The following is a 17,294-nucleotide window of genomic DNA, read 5'->3' as shown; positions in this document are numbered from 1 at the left end:
TAATCACTTAAAACTGTAAAATAATGATTAACTTCTGATGTTGGAACTGATGATGGAAAATTATGATATACTCTAGTTTAGAATGATTATCATGTCATTTCAACAAATCAGATTATTTTGATCAAGTCGATTAAAATTTCTAGATAATATCATAGAGAAACAATAGCGTAAGTAGATATCCCATGTTATAATGAGTTAATGTCGCAACTTTTACTGTTATCCCAAGCCGATTATTGTCGATTTTACTGTTGTGGCCGGGTGAGAGTGTATGAACAGCACAATATGAGAGACTACCAGTGTCACACAGCTTCAAGGGAAAGAACTACGTGGACTATCGGCTTGAGATGACAGTAAAAGTTACGACATAAACTCCCTATATCATGGGATATCTACTTAAGCTATTGTATTGCTTCTCCATGATAATATTCCTCGCTGATTGATTAGACAGCTGGAAATAATTCTGTTTCTCTCCCACACACGCATCTTCTGTTTCGACAGACGATGAAATTATCATCTGTTTTTCCAAGGATGAATAATTGTTATCCTTTTCATGTCCTTTGGCGAGGTTTCCCAGGGATGAGACCTAGTGCAATCGAATTTTTATATCATAAACCTACTATGTTCCAAATTTCGTGAAAATCTGTAGAGCCGTTTTTGAGATCCGTTGAACATAAATAACCAGATATAAAGCACTTATTGAAATGGGCTGCTTTTAAATTAATAAAACAAAATAAAACCTGTAGCACCCTTTATTTATTAAAAAACTTAAAATAGTTGAACAACTAGTTTCGGTTCTACCTGAAACCTGAAGATGGTTTTAGAACCGAAACTAGTTGTTCAACTATTTTAAGTTTTTTAATAAATAAAGGGTGCTACAAGTTTTATTTTGTTTTATTTACCAGATATAAAGATATGAACAGATATACAGAAATTACTTGCTTAATATATAATTATATTATATTTGACTGCAAATATACTGACATATAGGATGACAAAAAACACTGACATATAGGATGACTGCAAAACAAATTATAAAACTAAAGACCTTAAAGATACATATCTCTTTGATATGAATAACCAATTATAAAAATATAAACATACAGAAATTGCTCGCTTAATATAATAGGAATACTATAGGTTGGTGAGGCCTAATTTCTTTGTGAAAACATTTCAAACTTTGAGATCTCAATGTGATTTATCTCCAAATTTTCTTCTTTGTAATATCGTTTCAAGCATTATTGAGAGCTTTATATGATCATCTTAAAATTTGGGAATCAATGTTCAGCATAAATTTCAAATTTCATCCAATTTATAAGGTATTCCAGTCGGATAGAGCGTTTTTTTAGATATCCCTCGATTATCATATCAATAAGTATTTTATTACATCAATAAACCTGAATGAGCTACCGTCCATAGAAGGCATTGACAAGACCGAGGATCGGCAACATTGTTCTCCCATCTTTCTCCACTGCCATTATAACGTGGACCTCACTATAGTTTTTTCCAAGGATGAATGATAATTATCCTTTTAATGTCCTTCAGCGAGTTTTCTCAGGGATGAGACCTAGTGCAATCGAATCTTTATATTATAAACCTGCTATGTTCTGAATTTCGTGAGAATCGTTAGAGCCGTTTTCGAGATCCGGTGAAATACAAACATATAAACATCTAAACATCCAAGCATCTAAACATCCAAACATCTAAACATCCAAACATCTGAACATCCAAACATTCAAACATATAAACAGAAGTTGCTCGTTTAATAGTATAGGATTACATCCTCTGTGATCTCTGTATTATGTAAGAGTGTGCAACTGATAGGGAAAAGTTAAGGGAAATTTCTGAGCTTTTTCAAACATTCTTTTCTATTTTATTGTTTTCTAGTGTTGTTTGGAATCGAACATGATTTTTTTCCCAGGTCATTTTTTGTGGTGGGAGAAATTTCAGGAGGTGCAACTAAGATTAGGAAAGGTGGTGCAAATTGACTATGATTTTCTAATTTTTTCAAAACATACTTTTTATTTTTTGATTGAAGACGGTAGTGTATCACTTTCTTCACCTGGGCGTCGTCAAAATAATCATCAACATCATCACCTATCGATCTACAAGTCAGTCACCGGTCACACGACTACTATTTCGATCTATTAAACACACGAGTTACAGGCTTCGCAGCCATAGGTCACAACTGGTCGTTCAATGGGCGGGCGAAACGCGCACGGTATGTGGGAGCCAAAACATAGGTCGGCGGTGTTGTCGAAAAAAAATAATCGAACTGAAAAATCGCGTAGTTCGGATTACGGCGCGCGAAGTTCTACATCCGTCACGTTTGACTCCCTTTTCGTAACTGCCTCCCTCAGACCTCCGTCGGTTGCCAACTTGATGGCTGAAAAGTACCTCCTCCGCTGGAAATTTCCCTCAGAGTTCGAAGTCTCCCTCTCGAGATATCCTCCCTCTGACGTTAACAATGTTATGATGTCATTATGAGGAATTTTGTCAGTTTATATCAAGCTAACAAGATTCGAGTCGCTCAGGTCATAGAAGTGGCGCATAGAACATGCAAATTGCACATTGCACTTTACAGACTGTACATTACAGTCTGTACATTACATCTTTATCATGCTATTTACTAGTAGTTCTATGAACAGTAGACACCACGCAGTATTCTCATCCACAAGTACCTGATTGAAACTATAGACCTTATGGAAATACAGCAATAGACTGGCTTACACTTCTGTGTAATCACTTGTCAGCTGATTTATGATGAATAACTCTATAGTCTGATTATTACTCTTATATTGGCGTATGAAGGAGGCTCATTTTCCCTTCTATATTATCCTTGAAATGCAAAATTTCCAAAAACCTTGTATATACGTCGACGCGCAATTAGAAAAGGAACATACCTGTCAAATTTCATGAAAATCTATTACCGCGTTTCGCCGTAAATGCGCAACATATAAACATATAAACATTTAAACATTCAAACATTCAAACATTTAAACATTTAAACATTCAAACATTTAAACATTTAAACATTTAAACATTAAACATTTAAACATTTAAACATTTTAACATTTAAACATTTAAACATTTAAACATTTGAACATTTCAAAATTTAAACATTTAAACATTTAAACATTTAAACATTAAACATTTAAACATATAAACATATAAACATTTAAACATTCAAACATTTAAACATTTAAACATTTAAACATTCAAACAGTTAAACATTTTAACATTAAGAAAATGCCAAACCGTCGACTTGAATCTTAGACCTCACTTCTCTCGGTCAATAATGATATTATCACTTACAAGATGTCAAGAATTGAAACCTAATTATGACCATAGTATCTTACCATTACGGTTTGTATTCAGATTCAGATTCATTATTCATGTGTTTCAAAATTAAACTCACGTTCTAGCGTTTAAAAAATTAATAATAATAATAATATTCAGATGCCCGGGTTCAAATCCCGGCCCCGGCAAGATATTTATCTTGTGTTTCGGATGGACACGTTAATTCGTCGGTCCCGGTTGCCTAAGAAGCAGTCGTTAGGTCATGTCAGAGGCCCTGAAATTGATCAGTTGCGACTGAAAACTCTAACAACAGATTTAATGAAAAAGACTAAGAAATTGTCAAAAAACCACAGATTTATTAGGATTTAAATCTTTGATTTTTAGACAATTTCTTAGTCTTTTTCATTCAATATGAATAATTACCACAATATCAACTTCTCAACTACACAAAAAATCTAACAACAGACCTGAGCCAGCCAGGTCCCTCGATATTATTATTATTGTTTAAAATATTTACCAGTAATGGTAAAATAACAGGATGAATCATATCAACCCGAATAGTTTCACAAAAATATTGAGAGAAGAAAAATGACAAAATATGCCAAAAGTTAGGTATTTCTGTAATGTTTCACATGTAACGGTGAAGTTTTGACCTTAAGATGTCCATTCTGAGAAAGGGTATCGAGGTAGATGTGACTCTGCTGTGGTATGATCATCAATCGGATATAGGATCATCAAATATCATAATGGCGAATTTATCATCACAATGATGAACTCATCATACCATTTTGAGAAACTGGCTTTGATGGCTAAATTATTCTCTCATAATGGAGAGTAGAATGAATTCACGCACAGATATAGCTTAAAAAGCTGAGGTCACCATGCTTTTGACTGTCCAGTGACTATCTCTGTGTCGAGAGCCCAGTGATTCAAGTCGAGGCATATAAATTTTTGAACTCAAATTAGTGTGTGAATTAAGTTATCATTCTTACATAACCTCTAGACTGTGTAATCCAAATTAAGGTTTAAAGCTGTTTTGGGCGAATGCCTGTTGTTTTTACCTGAATTGTATTTGTATATAAATAAATATAGGCCAGACAATATTAAGCGGTTTTTCAAGCGATTTCAGACAGCATTTTTAGAGTCGGCAGGGTAGGAAGCTCTCCGATTGGGTGATTGGGTTGACGCCTCAAAAAACGTCTAAAGAAACGCTTGAAAAACGCGTAGTGTGGTCTGGCACTAAGGCGTTTTTACAGGCGCCAACCCAATAATTATTATTGACTGAGCAGAGTGAGGTCTAAGATTCAAGTCGACGGTTTGGCATTTCTCTTTATGTTTAAATGTTTATATGTTGCGCATTTTCAGCGAAACGCGGTGATAGATTTTCATGAAATTTGACAGGTATGTTCCTTTTTAAATTGCGCGTCGACTTATATACAAGGTTTTTGGAAATTTTGCATTTCAAGGATAATATAAAAGGAAAAAGGAGCCTCCTTCATACGCCAATTATATTAGAGTAGAAAATCAGACTATTGAATTATTCATCATAGATCAGCTGTCGAGTGGATTATAAATTGTATGCCATGACGCATGCAATTCATTACGTCAATGTAACTTGGTAAAAGATCAGCAGCTGTGTAGACTATTAATTGCATGCCTCATTGAATGCAATTTTTATGCACTATTAAATAATGAACTATTGATTGCGTGCAATAACGCATGCAATTAATGACTAAAATAGCATAGTTTTGTCTCTCGAACTTTCTCTGCTTTGAACTCGGGCTGTCCTGTTGACAGTATGTCTTGAAAGAGATCAGCTTTTGATGTAAGCATTTTTGATACACCAACCCGAACAGCCATTAGCCGTTTTCACACCGATATCTCGCCGACACGACATACAGACAGGATTTACTCTGATGGACAGTATAAGAGGAGGCTGCGGTTTATAACTTCGCGAGGTCTACTATTCACAGAACTACTAGTTAGTGGTCATTCGAATTTCTTATTGCAGACAGATCCATGATTATTTTCTTCTTCTTTTTTCGAATAGCTCGTTTGAGAGAGAGAGCTAATCAATATTTTAGGTCATTATTATGTTATGTTCTGGTGCTACATTAGCCTCCGTGCCTACATCAATTTAATTCTTTCTGATCTATCCTTTCTCAGCTGTTCGATGTTGTGGGGTTCACATCTCCTTCTCTGTTCCTCCTCCCTGAAGACCACACTCTGCACTTTTTACTTTCCTTGCTCTATTACCATAGGTAAGGAAAGTATTACTTTCAGAAAAAATTAAGGTACCCAAATTTCTAAATTTCTATACGGTTCAAGGTCCCCTGGGTCCAAGAAAGTGTTTTTACTTTCCTTGCCCTATTACCATAGGTAAGGGAAGTATTGCTTTCCGAAAAAAATTAAGGTACCCCAATTTCTAAATTTCTATACGTTTCAAGGTCCCCTAAGTCCAAAAAAGTGATTTTTGGGTATTGGTCTGTATGTGTTTGTGTGTGAGTGTATGAGTGTATGTGCGTCTGTGTACACGATATCTTATCTCCCAATTAACGGAATGACTTGAAATTTGGAACGTAAGCTCCTTACAATAGAAGGATCCGACACGAACAATTTCGATCAAATGCGATTCAAGATGGCGGTCCAGTAACATTTTCACCTAAAATTAAAAATAAGCTCGAAATTCGAGAAAATGTGATTATCCAATTATTGCAAACTGTTGGCAACTGTTGATTCTATTAAATGATTCACTATGAAGAGATAGCAAACCTCGTATGTCTCCAACGTTATTGTCCTGTCAACAGCTGGCTTGGATCTTTGTTTATAAGTAGACTTGATATGCGCGAGAACACTAGCGTCAGGTGATCAAATCATATCGGCAAGGAAAGTTGTGTGAGTGCGCCACACCAGATTTTTTTGGTATTGGTCTGTATGAGTGTGTGTGTGTGTGTGTGTCTGTGTACACGATATCTCATCTCCCAATCAACGGAATGACTTGAAATTTGAACTTAAGGTCCGTACACTATAAGGATCCGACACGAACAATTTCAATCAAATGCAATCCAAGATGGCGGCTAAATGGCGAAAATGATGTCAAAAACAGGGTTTTATGCGATTTTCCTGAAAACGGCTTCAACGATTTTGATCAAATTCATACCTAAAGTAGTCATTGATAAGCTCTATCAACTACTACAAGTCCCATATCTGTAACAATTTCAGGAGCTCCGCCCCATCTATGCAAAGTTTGATTTTAGGTTCCCAATTATCAGGCTTCAGATACAATTTGAACAAAAAATTTCAAGTAGAAAAGATTCAGCATGAAAATCTCTACAATTAATGTTCAGAAACATTTTCACCTAAACTTTAAAATAAGCTCGAAATTCGAGAAAATGTGATTATTCAATTGCAAACTGTTGGCAACTGTTGATTCTATTAAATCATTTAGCCTACTATGAAGAGATAGCAGACCGTGTGTGTGTTTCTCCAGCGTTATTGTCTTGTCACCTGCTGGCTCAGATCTTTGAATAGTAGACTTTGATAGTAGTGTCAGGTTCTCATCTCACATAAGAGAAATTGATGGCTTGAAGGAGTTCAAAAAAACACTCAGGGAATTCCTTATTGTATTGTGTCCGTACAGGTTAGCAGACTTCCTTGTTGAATAGTGTTTGATTGATGTAAAATAAAAATTGAAGTAAATTTTCATAACGGCAAGGAAAGTTGTGTGAGTGCGCCACACCAGATTTTTGTGTGAAGATTTCTCTATTTTGAATGTTCTCCGCAATGATACTTGATTAATGATTAATGATTATTTCATTTATTTGTTGTTTCAGAAGGACAATGCACTTTCAGCTGGCAGTGTGCGTCATATGGGTGGTGGGGTGGCCCGCAACATGGCCGAAGCCCTGTCCCGGCTGGGTTGTCATCCGTGTCTACTGTCAGCTGTTGGAAATGACAACATTGGCCAGCTATTACTCCAATTGACACCTCCCACTGTTGTGAGTAAATACTATCTTCTTCTTTTTCTTATTCTTCTTCTTCTTCTTCTAGTTTTTCCTCCTCTTCCTCTTCATTTTATTAATCAATTATTTGATCTTATCTACCTATATAATTATTTTACTTTATCAATTTTCTGTTTTTTTTTTCTCTTAAATATTCATATTGATTAGAACTTTTACAATATTTCCATTAATAAATAAATCCTCAGTTTAAATAATGAAAAATTAACGTTTTGGTAGAGAGTTAGTGGGGAGGATATTTTTAATATTCTTTCCGAAGAATGGACATTGATATGTCCAAAGCTCCGCCAATTTATGTAGATGCATAACAATATAATTATCTATAGTTATTATATTACAAATTGCTTTTTCATATCATGTACAGTTCAATAATTATTTTCTTAGTCTATATTATGTAAATTCATCTATAATTTTTCTGTATTGTAAGCTATTGTATATAAGTGTATAAGCCAGTATATATTGTAATCTACATAAATTAAGTACTCAATCAATCAATCAATCAATCTTCCCCCCTCCCAAATCCTCATCATCAACCCTCTCTTTCCCATCACCGCCAAATTATTCTCATCTTATTCCTTCTCCTCCTTGTACTCCTACACTTCCTCCTTCTACTCCTCCTTCTCCACCTCCTCCTCTTCCACCTCATCCTCCTTCTTATTCTACTCCTACTCCTCCTTCTTCAACTCCTTCTTCACTTCCTCCTTTGGAAGTAGCGTATTTGAATGAGACTGCAGTTTTTTCTTCTTCTTCTTCTTCTTCTTCTTCTTCTTCTTCTTCTTCTTCTTCTTCTTCTTCTTCTTCTTCTCTTCTTCTTCTTCTTCTCTCTCTCACACACTCTCTCTCTCTTTCTCTCTCGTCACAGCCACCTTGTCTATGCAGCAGGATGACGATGCGGCCGCGCTGAGTGTCGGCGATTCCCTCAAGCGGGCATTCTCTCCTTTCCCGGATCGACTTAAGATCGCTCATGTTAATGCGCAATCCCTTCTCTGTCATATAGATGAATTTAGGCACACTTTCGAGGGCAAAGATTGTGACGTCATTCTTATATCCGAGACCTGGTTGAAACCGACAATCCCTAATCGACTTGTTGCACTCCAGGATTATGTGCTCATTCGGAATGACCGGTTACACAAGAATGGGGGAGGGGTTGCTGCATTTGTCAAGCGTTCTCTGCTGCCTGTTCATAAGTTTTCCTCTGATACCTCCCGTGCAGCTAGACCTGAATACATGTTTATTGAGGTTAAGTGTAACGGAGTTAAAATGTTAATAGCAGTTTGCTACAGGCCGCCTCATATTGGGTATATGTCAGAATTTGAGGAAGCACTACTTGAGCTGATGGTGCCCTATGAACATGTGGCTATCATGGGTGACTTCAATACTGACTTATTTGGACCTGATACTCATGACAAAATACAACTGACCACTATGTTTTTTGCGAATGGTATGACCTTGCTGCCTCTCCAAGCTACGCACCATACATCCACTTCGGACACATTGCTTGATCTTATTGCAGTTGCCGATGTGAGAGCAGCTGTGTGCCATGGGCAGATCCCCTTTCCAGGCCTTTCTGCACATGATATGATATTCCTAGTTTATAATATTAAGAGGCCTAAACCTAAACCAAAAATAATCACTTACAGAGATTATAAAAATATCAACTATCACAATTTGTTCAATGATGCAATTAACCTTGACTGGTTACAGATATTCCACACTAACAATGTTAATGTTATGTTGGACATTCTTAACCACAATATAGTTTCTCTTTTTGAAAAACACGTTCCTTTAAAAAATCGCAGAGTAACCAGAGATCCTGCTCCATGGCTCACAGATGAGATACGCCAGCTAATGAGGGATCGAGATTATTGGTGCAAAATTGCAAGAGCGTCAAAAAGCCCCAATGATTTCAACCATTATAAGCATTTGAGAAACTCTTGCAAGCAAACAATTAGAAATGCGAAATCTACATTCTATCGTAACTTGATCTCCTCAAAGCGATCATCAACTTCATCTCTTTGGCGTGCTCTGAGGGAGATTGGGGCTGGCAAGGAGAGGCAGGTACCGACTGTTGCTCACTCGCTGGATGATCTCAATGACTTCTTCACTGACATCCCTGTAAGTTTGGACCAAGCTCGTGCTCACTTTGACTCTCTGCCTGATTTTCATCCCAATGAGGACTTCTACTTCTCCAATGTCATGGAGCAAGAGGTCTTCTTGGCTGTTCATCGAGTGAAGAGTAACGCTGTTGGTGCAGACGGTATCCCAATCAAGTTCATCAAAATTATCCTTCCTTTTATTCTCCCATTTCTCACCCATTTGATCAATACCTCACTTTTAACGTCCGTTTTTCCTAATGACTGGAAGCTATCCATAGTGATTCCCTTGAACAAGATCCCTAACCCTCTCTCTCCATCTGATTACAGGCCTATAAGCTTATTGTCCGTTTTGTCCAAGGTTCTGGAAATTATCGTTCACTCCCAATTAAGCTCATTTATCCATGGTTCTGGATTGATTGGTGACTTTCAATCGGGGTTCCGTAGTGGTCATAGCACCACCTCTGCACTCCTGAGAGTCACTGACGACATTCGTAGGGCTATGGATGGTAGAGAGTTAACAGTTCTAGTCCTAATAGATTTTAGTAAGGCATTCGATAGCATTTTCCATCCTACTTTACTTTATAAACTCAGAAACTTAGGTTTTTCCAACTCCACTGTGGCATGGGTGAGGTCCTATCTCCAAGGTCGGTGTCAGTGTGTGAGAGTCGGGGATGCCTCTTCACGGTGGCGTGAAGTGAACAGAGGAGTTCCTCAGGGTTCGGTATTGGGTCCTCTGCTGTTCAGCATCTACATAAGTGACGTGACAAGCACTCTACTTACGACCAGACATCACCTGTATGCCGACGACTTGCAAATATACCGGCACTGCAAGAAAAATGACTTCGACATCGCAGTTGATGAAGTTAATGCTGACTAGACTCGTTTGGTACGATGGACTGAGAATAATGGACTAAAAATTAACGAGACTAAATCAAAATCAATAGTGATAGGTTATTCAAGACTTTTAAACACACTTGACATAACTAACGGACCATTTATAAAATTGAATAACATACAATTGCAATACAGTTCTGACGTGAAAAATCTAGGACTTACAATGACAAGGACTCTTGACTGGACCAGCCACGTGACTGAGACTTGTAACAGGGTAATTGGGGGGATCATGACATTGAAGAGGATCTCTGACTTCATTCCCTTTTCAACGAAGGTTATGTTGGTCAAGACTCTGATCTTCCCGATCTTCAACTACTGTGACATTGTGACTCTTGACATGACCGTTCAACTTCTGCAGAGGATGCAGCGTGCACATAATTACTGTGTTCGCTTTATCTTTAACCTGACGTGACGACCATGTAACTGAATATTTTAACAGACTTGAACTCATGAAGCTGCGTGAGAGTAGATCACATCATGCTTTGTGCTTCCTCTTTAAGATATTGAAAACTAGAACCCCTAAGTATCTGGCAGTAGAGTACTGTTACTTGGGTGATTTTGGTCGTGGAGGAACGCGGCATGGATCCCATCTGCTGGCTGTCCCAACACATAGGACTGTTATGTACAACAAGTCGTTCCTTGTGACAGCCTGTAGTTTGTGGAATTCTCTGCCTGCTGAGCTAAGGCTTGTTGAGGGACATCGTCGGTTCGGCGCGGCTGTCTTGCGGTGGATCAGAGCTGGTGGACTCGGCTGGAATGTTCACTGAACCTTAACGTGTGTGTTGTGTGTGTGTGTGTTGTGTGTGTGTGTGTGTGTGTGTGTGTGTATGTGTGTCCTTTCTTCCTTCTTTAATTTATTCCTCTCTTTCCTCTTTTCTACTTCTATCGAAATGATCTATGGATTTTGAACTGACGTTTCTTCCGTTTTCACTTTCCACTTTCTTCTTTCTTCTTATTGTATTCTTTTCACTGATTCAAATTAGAAAGAAATTTTAATTTTGTTTTCTTTCTTTCATTCGCTATTTGGAAGTTTTTTATTATTTTGTAAAATTAGTTTTTTTTTTTATCTTATAATCTTTGTTGTACAGTGTTTTAGTTTTACTTAGAATTGTATTGGAGGGTTAAGTGTAAGAGAGGGCCGGCTGCGCCCTAACTTCGCCCTCCTAGGTTTTTTAATAAAGGCAGTCAATCAATCAATCAATCAATCAATCTTTCTTCTTCTCCTTCTTCGTCATCTTCTTATTTTTCTTCTTCTTTTACTTTTTTCTTCTTCTTCTTCTTCTTCCTTTTTCCCTCCTCCTCCCCTCCTTATCACCACCACCTCCTCCCCCACCACTTCATACACCTCCTTGTACTCCTCTTCCTCCTCCTCCTCCTCCTCCTCCTCCTCCTCCTCCACCCCCTTCTCTTCCCCATCCTCCTCTTCCTCCTTCTCCTCATCCTTTTCCTCCTCAATCTTCTCTTACTTCTTTTCCTTCTTCCCTTTCTCTTCTCTATCTTCAACTACTGAAACCGATTTCAAACTTGTCCCCCTTGTTTGAACAACTGTCCAATCGCTGACAAACTCTGAACTGTGACCACGCCCCCACTCGTCTCTGATCGGATGAGACGATTTCTGATGACTAGTAGTGGATTCTGTCACTAGATGGCAGTAGGTGGACTGAGTAAACTCCCACTACTGTAATTAAATTTGTAGTGTTAATGTTGATGTTGTGGAACTTTTCCATAATTGAATAGACTTAGAACGTTGTCAAAAATCCACTTTATTTTTTATACCTTTACACTTTAATACATTTTATTTTTTGGTAAAACTGAATAACTTATTAATTATTACGAGTATCAATATGAATTGTAGTTTGTTTTCAACTAAGACAAATTGTTATTGTAATATTTTCATATATTGTACGATCTCTATTGTCTTGATGCTTAATTTTATATCATAATTTCTCTTCTATTTCACAAGTGTTGTATTATTGTTATTGTTTTTTGACGTGCTCATGCAATGTAAAGTTGTTCTGGCAATTAAGAATCTTGAATATTGAATTAAATAAAAATTAATATTTTATTATTAATACCCACTACTGTACTTTGAATCCTTCTTCACTCAATTAATTCTTAATTATTCTACTCTTCTCCTTTTTTTTCTTCTTCTTCTTATTCTTATTCTCACAAGTATTTCGACTTTTACAACAGAAACAGTAGGCTACTCGAATTACTTACTTACTTATTAATTACATTATTAATCACTTACTTACTCCACACGAACATGAATTATCTGTGATCTGAATGAATAAAATAATCCTATCTAACTTTTGCAGGACTGTAGCAGAATAAAGATGGAAGACACGAACTCAGCTAGCTGTGTTGTAGTGATCGATAACACTGGTGAAAATGTGCTGCTCGTTGGGGATATGTCCATCCACAATCGTTTGAACAAGCAATATGTGAGTGATATAAATATTAATACAAAATTCAAATAAAATAATTAAAATATAATAAATTCGAATAGGAATGAAAAATAAAAATTCAGGTACCCTTTTTTTACTTTCCTTGCCCTATTACCATAGGTAAGGAAAGTATTGCTTTCCGAAAAAAATTAAGATACCCCAATTTCTAAATTTCTATACGTTTCACTGTATGTGTGTGTGGTGTGTGTGTGTGTGTGTGTGTGTGTGTGTGTGTGTGTGTGTGTGTGTGTGTGTGTGTGTGTGTGTGTGTGTGTGTATGAGTGTATGTGCGTCTGTGTACACGATATCTCATCTCCCAATTAACGGAATGACTTGAAATTTGGAAATTAAGGTCCTTTTACTATAAGGATCCGACACGAACAATATTTCGATCAAATGCAATTCAAGATGGCGGCTAAAATGGCGAAAATGTTGTCAAAAACAGGGTTTTTCGTGATTTTCTCGGAAACGGCTCCAACGATTTTGATCAAATTCATACCTAAAATAGTCATCGATAAGCTCTATCAACTGCCACAATTCCCATATCTGTAAAAATTTCAGGAGCTCCGCCCCATCAATGCAGATAGATTCCCAATTATCAGGCTTCAGATACAATTGAAACAAAAAAAATCAAGTGGAGTAGATTGAGCATGAAAATCTCTACAATTAATGTTCAGTAACATTTTCACCTAAAATTGAAAATAAGCTTTAAATTCGAGAAAATGTGATTATTCAATTGCAAATTATTGTTGATTCCATTAAATCATTCACTATGAAGAGATAGCAGACCTCATGTGTGTCTCCAGCGTTATTGCCCTGTCACCAGCTGGCTCAAATATTTGAATAGTAGACTTGAGATGCGCGGGAACACTAGCGTCAGTGATCAATTTTCATAACGGCAAGGAAAGTTGTGTGAGTGCACCACACCAGATTTTTGAAATTGTTTATTTAAGACTTTTTTTATTTCTATTCAAGAGTAGCCTCAACGAAAAAATATAATTTGTATTGGCTATTCTAAAGTGATTCCATTCTCTTACGTGATCTGGGAACTGGAAGAATTAGCTAATTGTTCTTCTAAAGTAGAGTTTTATTTAAAGAAAATTCAAAATTATTGTACAGCAGCAGAGAAAATGAATCAATCTTATTGATTAAGTTAAAAATTTGCATATAGATTCCCAATAAGTTAAATGTCAGGATGTTTGAAGACCTATCTTAAATTCTTCAAAATTTTAGTAGGTCAAAATTCCAGTTTGTCAAGTTTTCAACTTGCTGAGCATGGGTTACCTTCTAGCTGGCTGAGAAAACTTTTTGGACAACTACCTCAACCCTCTCTAGTAGTAGTAATATGTACCACCTCAAGTATTTTATTTTTTAATCATTCATAAATCACTATTTGAGAAACAAATATTTTGCAGATTTCAAATAATTTCGACAAGTTGAAGAACAGTTCAATTGTTGTGATGGATGGTAATGTACCTGATGACACCATGGAATTCGTTATCAATGAGTCTTATTATCATGGAAAACCAGGTGAGCTTTTAGAAAATTCTGGTTTTAATCCTAGAATTTCATGATAATTTTATTGTTGTAGTATAACTCTTTGTGCCAGAAAAATACATGTCAGCTCCACAAGTTATATCATAGAGAAAAAGTAGCACAAGCTATATTTTCTTCATTGTTATATTTAATGTAAATTATTCCTGATGAAATTTTGATTGCACCCATTCATCTATACTAGTAGTTCTGTGAACAGTAGACCTCACGCAGTATTCTCATCCACAAGTACCTGATGTCAACTGTTTTAAATGTTAACAAACTCAGTTCACGTTTGAATTTGTATTCCATATGATATAATTCATCCAGTTCCGTGATGATCTTTCTATCTGATGAAAATTATTTTTTTAGAATCAAAAATATTATAATTTCTCCAGCATTATTTAGTTCATTTGTTTATTCTTATTCACCTATTGAATTAGTTTTTTCGAATGTGAGAATATTGATAATGATGGGCACGCATAATAATACCATGAATGCAAAACAAAATATTGAAACCAAAGACCTTAAAGCTGCGATCAGACCAAATTCATTAAAAAGATGTTAACTAGACCAAATGTATTAGAAAAAAATGTTAATAACTCAATCCTTATAGATTATATTAGATTGAACATAACTTATCATACACATGATGAACATAATATGTGTTTGTCAATTTCCGTTTAATCTAATAGAATCTATAAGGATTAAGCTATAACCATTTTGTTAATAACTTTGATGTAAATCCAGCTTAAATATGCATACCTCTTTAATGTCTTTGATTGAAACTATAGACCTTATACAAATACAGTGATAAACTGGCTTCTCCACACATCTGTGTAATCACTTGTCAGCTGATTTATGATGAATAATTCTATAGTCTGATTTTTACTCTAATATTGGCGTATGAAGGAGGCTCCTTTCTCCTTTTATATTATCCTTGGAATGCAAAATTTTCAAAAACCTTGTATATACGTCGACGCGCAATTAAAAAAGGAACATACCTGTCAAATTTCATGAAAATCTATTACCGCGTTTCGCCGTAAATGTGCAACATATAAACATTTAAACATTAAGAGAAATGCCAAACCGTCGACTTGAATCTTAGACCTCACTTCGTTCGGTCAAATATTCCAATATTTCCAGATATTTACAATGTATCGTCTAGATATAAATACAGTTTACGCTATTTTCAGACAAATTTTGCATGATTCGAACTCAATTAATCTATTTTTGTCGATACAATAATACCACAAATCTAGTTTTAAATTGTTACTTTTTGTTGATGATATTTATATGTCTTTTCAGCATCGGTTTTTACTACGCTCTAGTAATAATACACTCTAATAATACCACAAATCTAGTTCTAAATTGTTACTTTTGTTGATGAATTCTCTATAATGTCTTTTCAGCATAGGTTTTTGATTCATTATTTATTAGGCTACCTATCTTTTTTTTGTAACAAGTATTATTATTTATTGTTATACGTCATGTTTCGGTATATGGACCGCCATTGCTGTGACATTTGTATGGATCACTAATTGTGTAGTGTTTGGAGTAGTGAAGAGCGGGGGTAATGATTGAGTAGTGAAGAGCAGCTCTGTTTGGCTCCTTAAAATATCGTTGTATTTGTTGGGTTTTTTTAAGTTAAATTTGAGTTGTGTGGTACCAGTGTTTCCGTCTTATTCTTGTGGATCTCCTGGTGTGCTCTAATTCCCGATTGGACTTGGCAGTGAGTGTGTGCAAACTGTTTTTCGTATGTCGAATACTCCAAAGAATCTTAGATCTAGGCTTCGTTCAGATTCAGTAAACAAAATTGAAAGCTCTTTATCTGTGAACTTTGTCCGGTCTGATAAAGCTATGGCTCCGAAAGTTGACTCGGCAGTTGTCGACGCGTGCATCACTAAAGTTTTATCGAACGATGATATAATCGATAGTTTGGTGACAAAAATATCCGATCGACTCAGGAAAGTTATCGATGAGTCAATATCGACTGCACTCAGGGCTACGCGGGAGGAATTGACAGCTTTGAAAGAGAATGTGACAGCTCTTACTGAACAGGTAAAGACTCTTGATGCTAAGTTACAGCATCGCACTGATGATCTTGAACAATATCAGCGGCGCACAAATCTGAGAGTGTTCGGCATTCCAGAGAAGCCTAATGAAGATACCGATCAACTTGTTCTCGAGGTTTTCAAGAGTAATCTTAAACTGGACACTATGACGGTTGAGCAGATCCAACGCTCGCATAGAGTCGGCAAGAAGCAGCCTCCGGATGCGGGTGGTGTGGCGCGCCCCAGGCCTATCATTGTGCGCTTTGCTGGTTACAGGGAGAGACGGCGAGTTTTCGAGAAGAAAAGGCTGTTGAAGGGCACCAATATTACAATTAAAGAGGACTTGACAAAGTTTCGACTTGAGTTGTACAAGGCAGCGGCGGCGAGATATGGCTTCGCAAATGTATGGTCCAGCGATGGAATTGTAAAATGGATTGTTGGTGACGGTGAGCGAAGGGTTATTCGTTCCGCGGTTAACCTCAGCGATCTCGACTAACTTATTGATTACATTTGATTCATTGAATTGGCTTATATAGACTCATCATTTTGCAAATGTTCTCTCAATTATGGTTTTATTTTTTTTCTCTCTCTTCTCAGATGGAGAGACGTGAGTATATATGTATTTAATAATATGCTGGACTTGCTTCTTATTTACTTATTGTTATTTTACTTATCATATTTATTATTTTGCAAATGTTCTCTCAATTATTATGGTTTTATTTTTTTTCTCTCTTCTCAAATGGAGAGACGTGAGGATATTATGCACTTGATGATATGCTGGTCTTGCTTCAGATTTTCTAATGGACCAACTTCCTGAATTAATTATGATAAATAGCACTTATGACGATTAGACCTGACAACTTGCGGTTGATGTTGTATAGCCTATCTTAGTTTGACATCATTGAGATAATTTTTTTTTCCACATTAGGTAACTATATTCTCTTCTGCACTTTG

General features: G+C 36.3%; 2 protein-coding genes across 2 annotated transcripts in view; one reads left to right on the top strand and one right to left on the bottom strand.

The window, feature by feature from the left end:
- Positions 1–2,346, bottom strand: part of LOC111045954 — a 342,136-nt gene extending 339,790 nt beyond the window's left edge. Inside the window, exon 1 of the mRNA XM_039439778.1 lies at positions 2,016–2,346. The gene's annotated coding sequence lies outside the window, so the exon portion shown is untranslated. The remainder of the gene's footprint in view (positions 1–2,015) is intronic.
- Positions 1–17,294, top strand: part of LOC111056347 (pseudouridine-metabolizing bifunctional protein C1861.05) — a 416,552-nt gene that overhangs the window by 386,871 nt on the left and 12,387 nt on the right. Inside the window, exons 10-12 of the mRNA XM_039439776.1 lie at positions 7,131–7,295; positions 12,625–12,750; positions 14,169–14,283. Coding sequence (XP_039295710.1) covers positions 7,131–7,295; positions 12,625–12,750; positions 14,169–14,283 — 406 coding nt within the window. The remainder of the gene's footprint in view (positions 1–7,130; positions 7,296–12,624; positions 12,751–14,168; positions 14,284–17,294) is intronic.

The sequence above is a fragment of the Nilaparvata lugens genome, chromosome 13, assembly GCF_014356525.2.
Source record: "Nilaparvata lugens isolate BPH chromosome 13, ASM1435652v1, whole genome shotgun sequence".
NCBI lineage: Eukaryota > Metazoa > Arthropoda > Insecta > Hemiptera > Delphacidae > Nilaparvata > Nilaparvata lugens.
The sequence above is the reverse complement of the archived record's forward strand: the minus strand, read 5'-3'. Positions and strand labels throughout refer to the sequence as shown.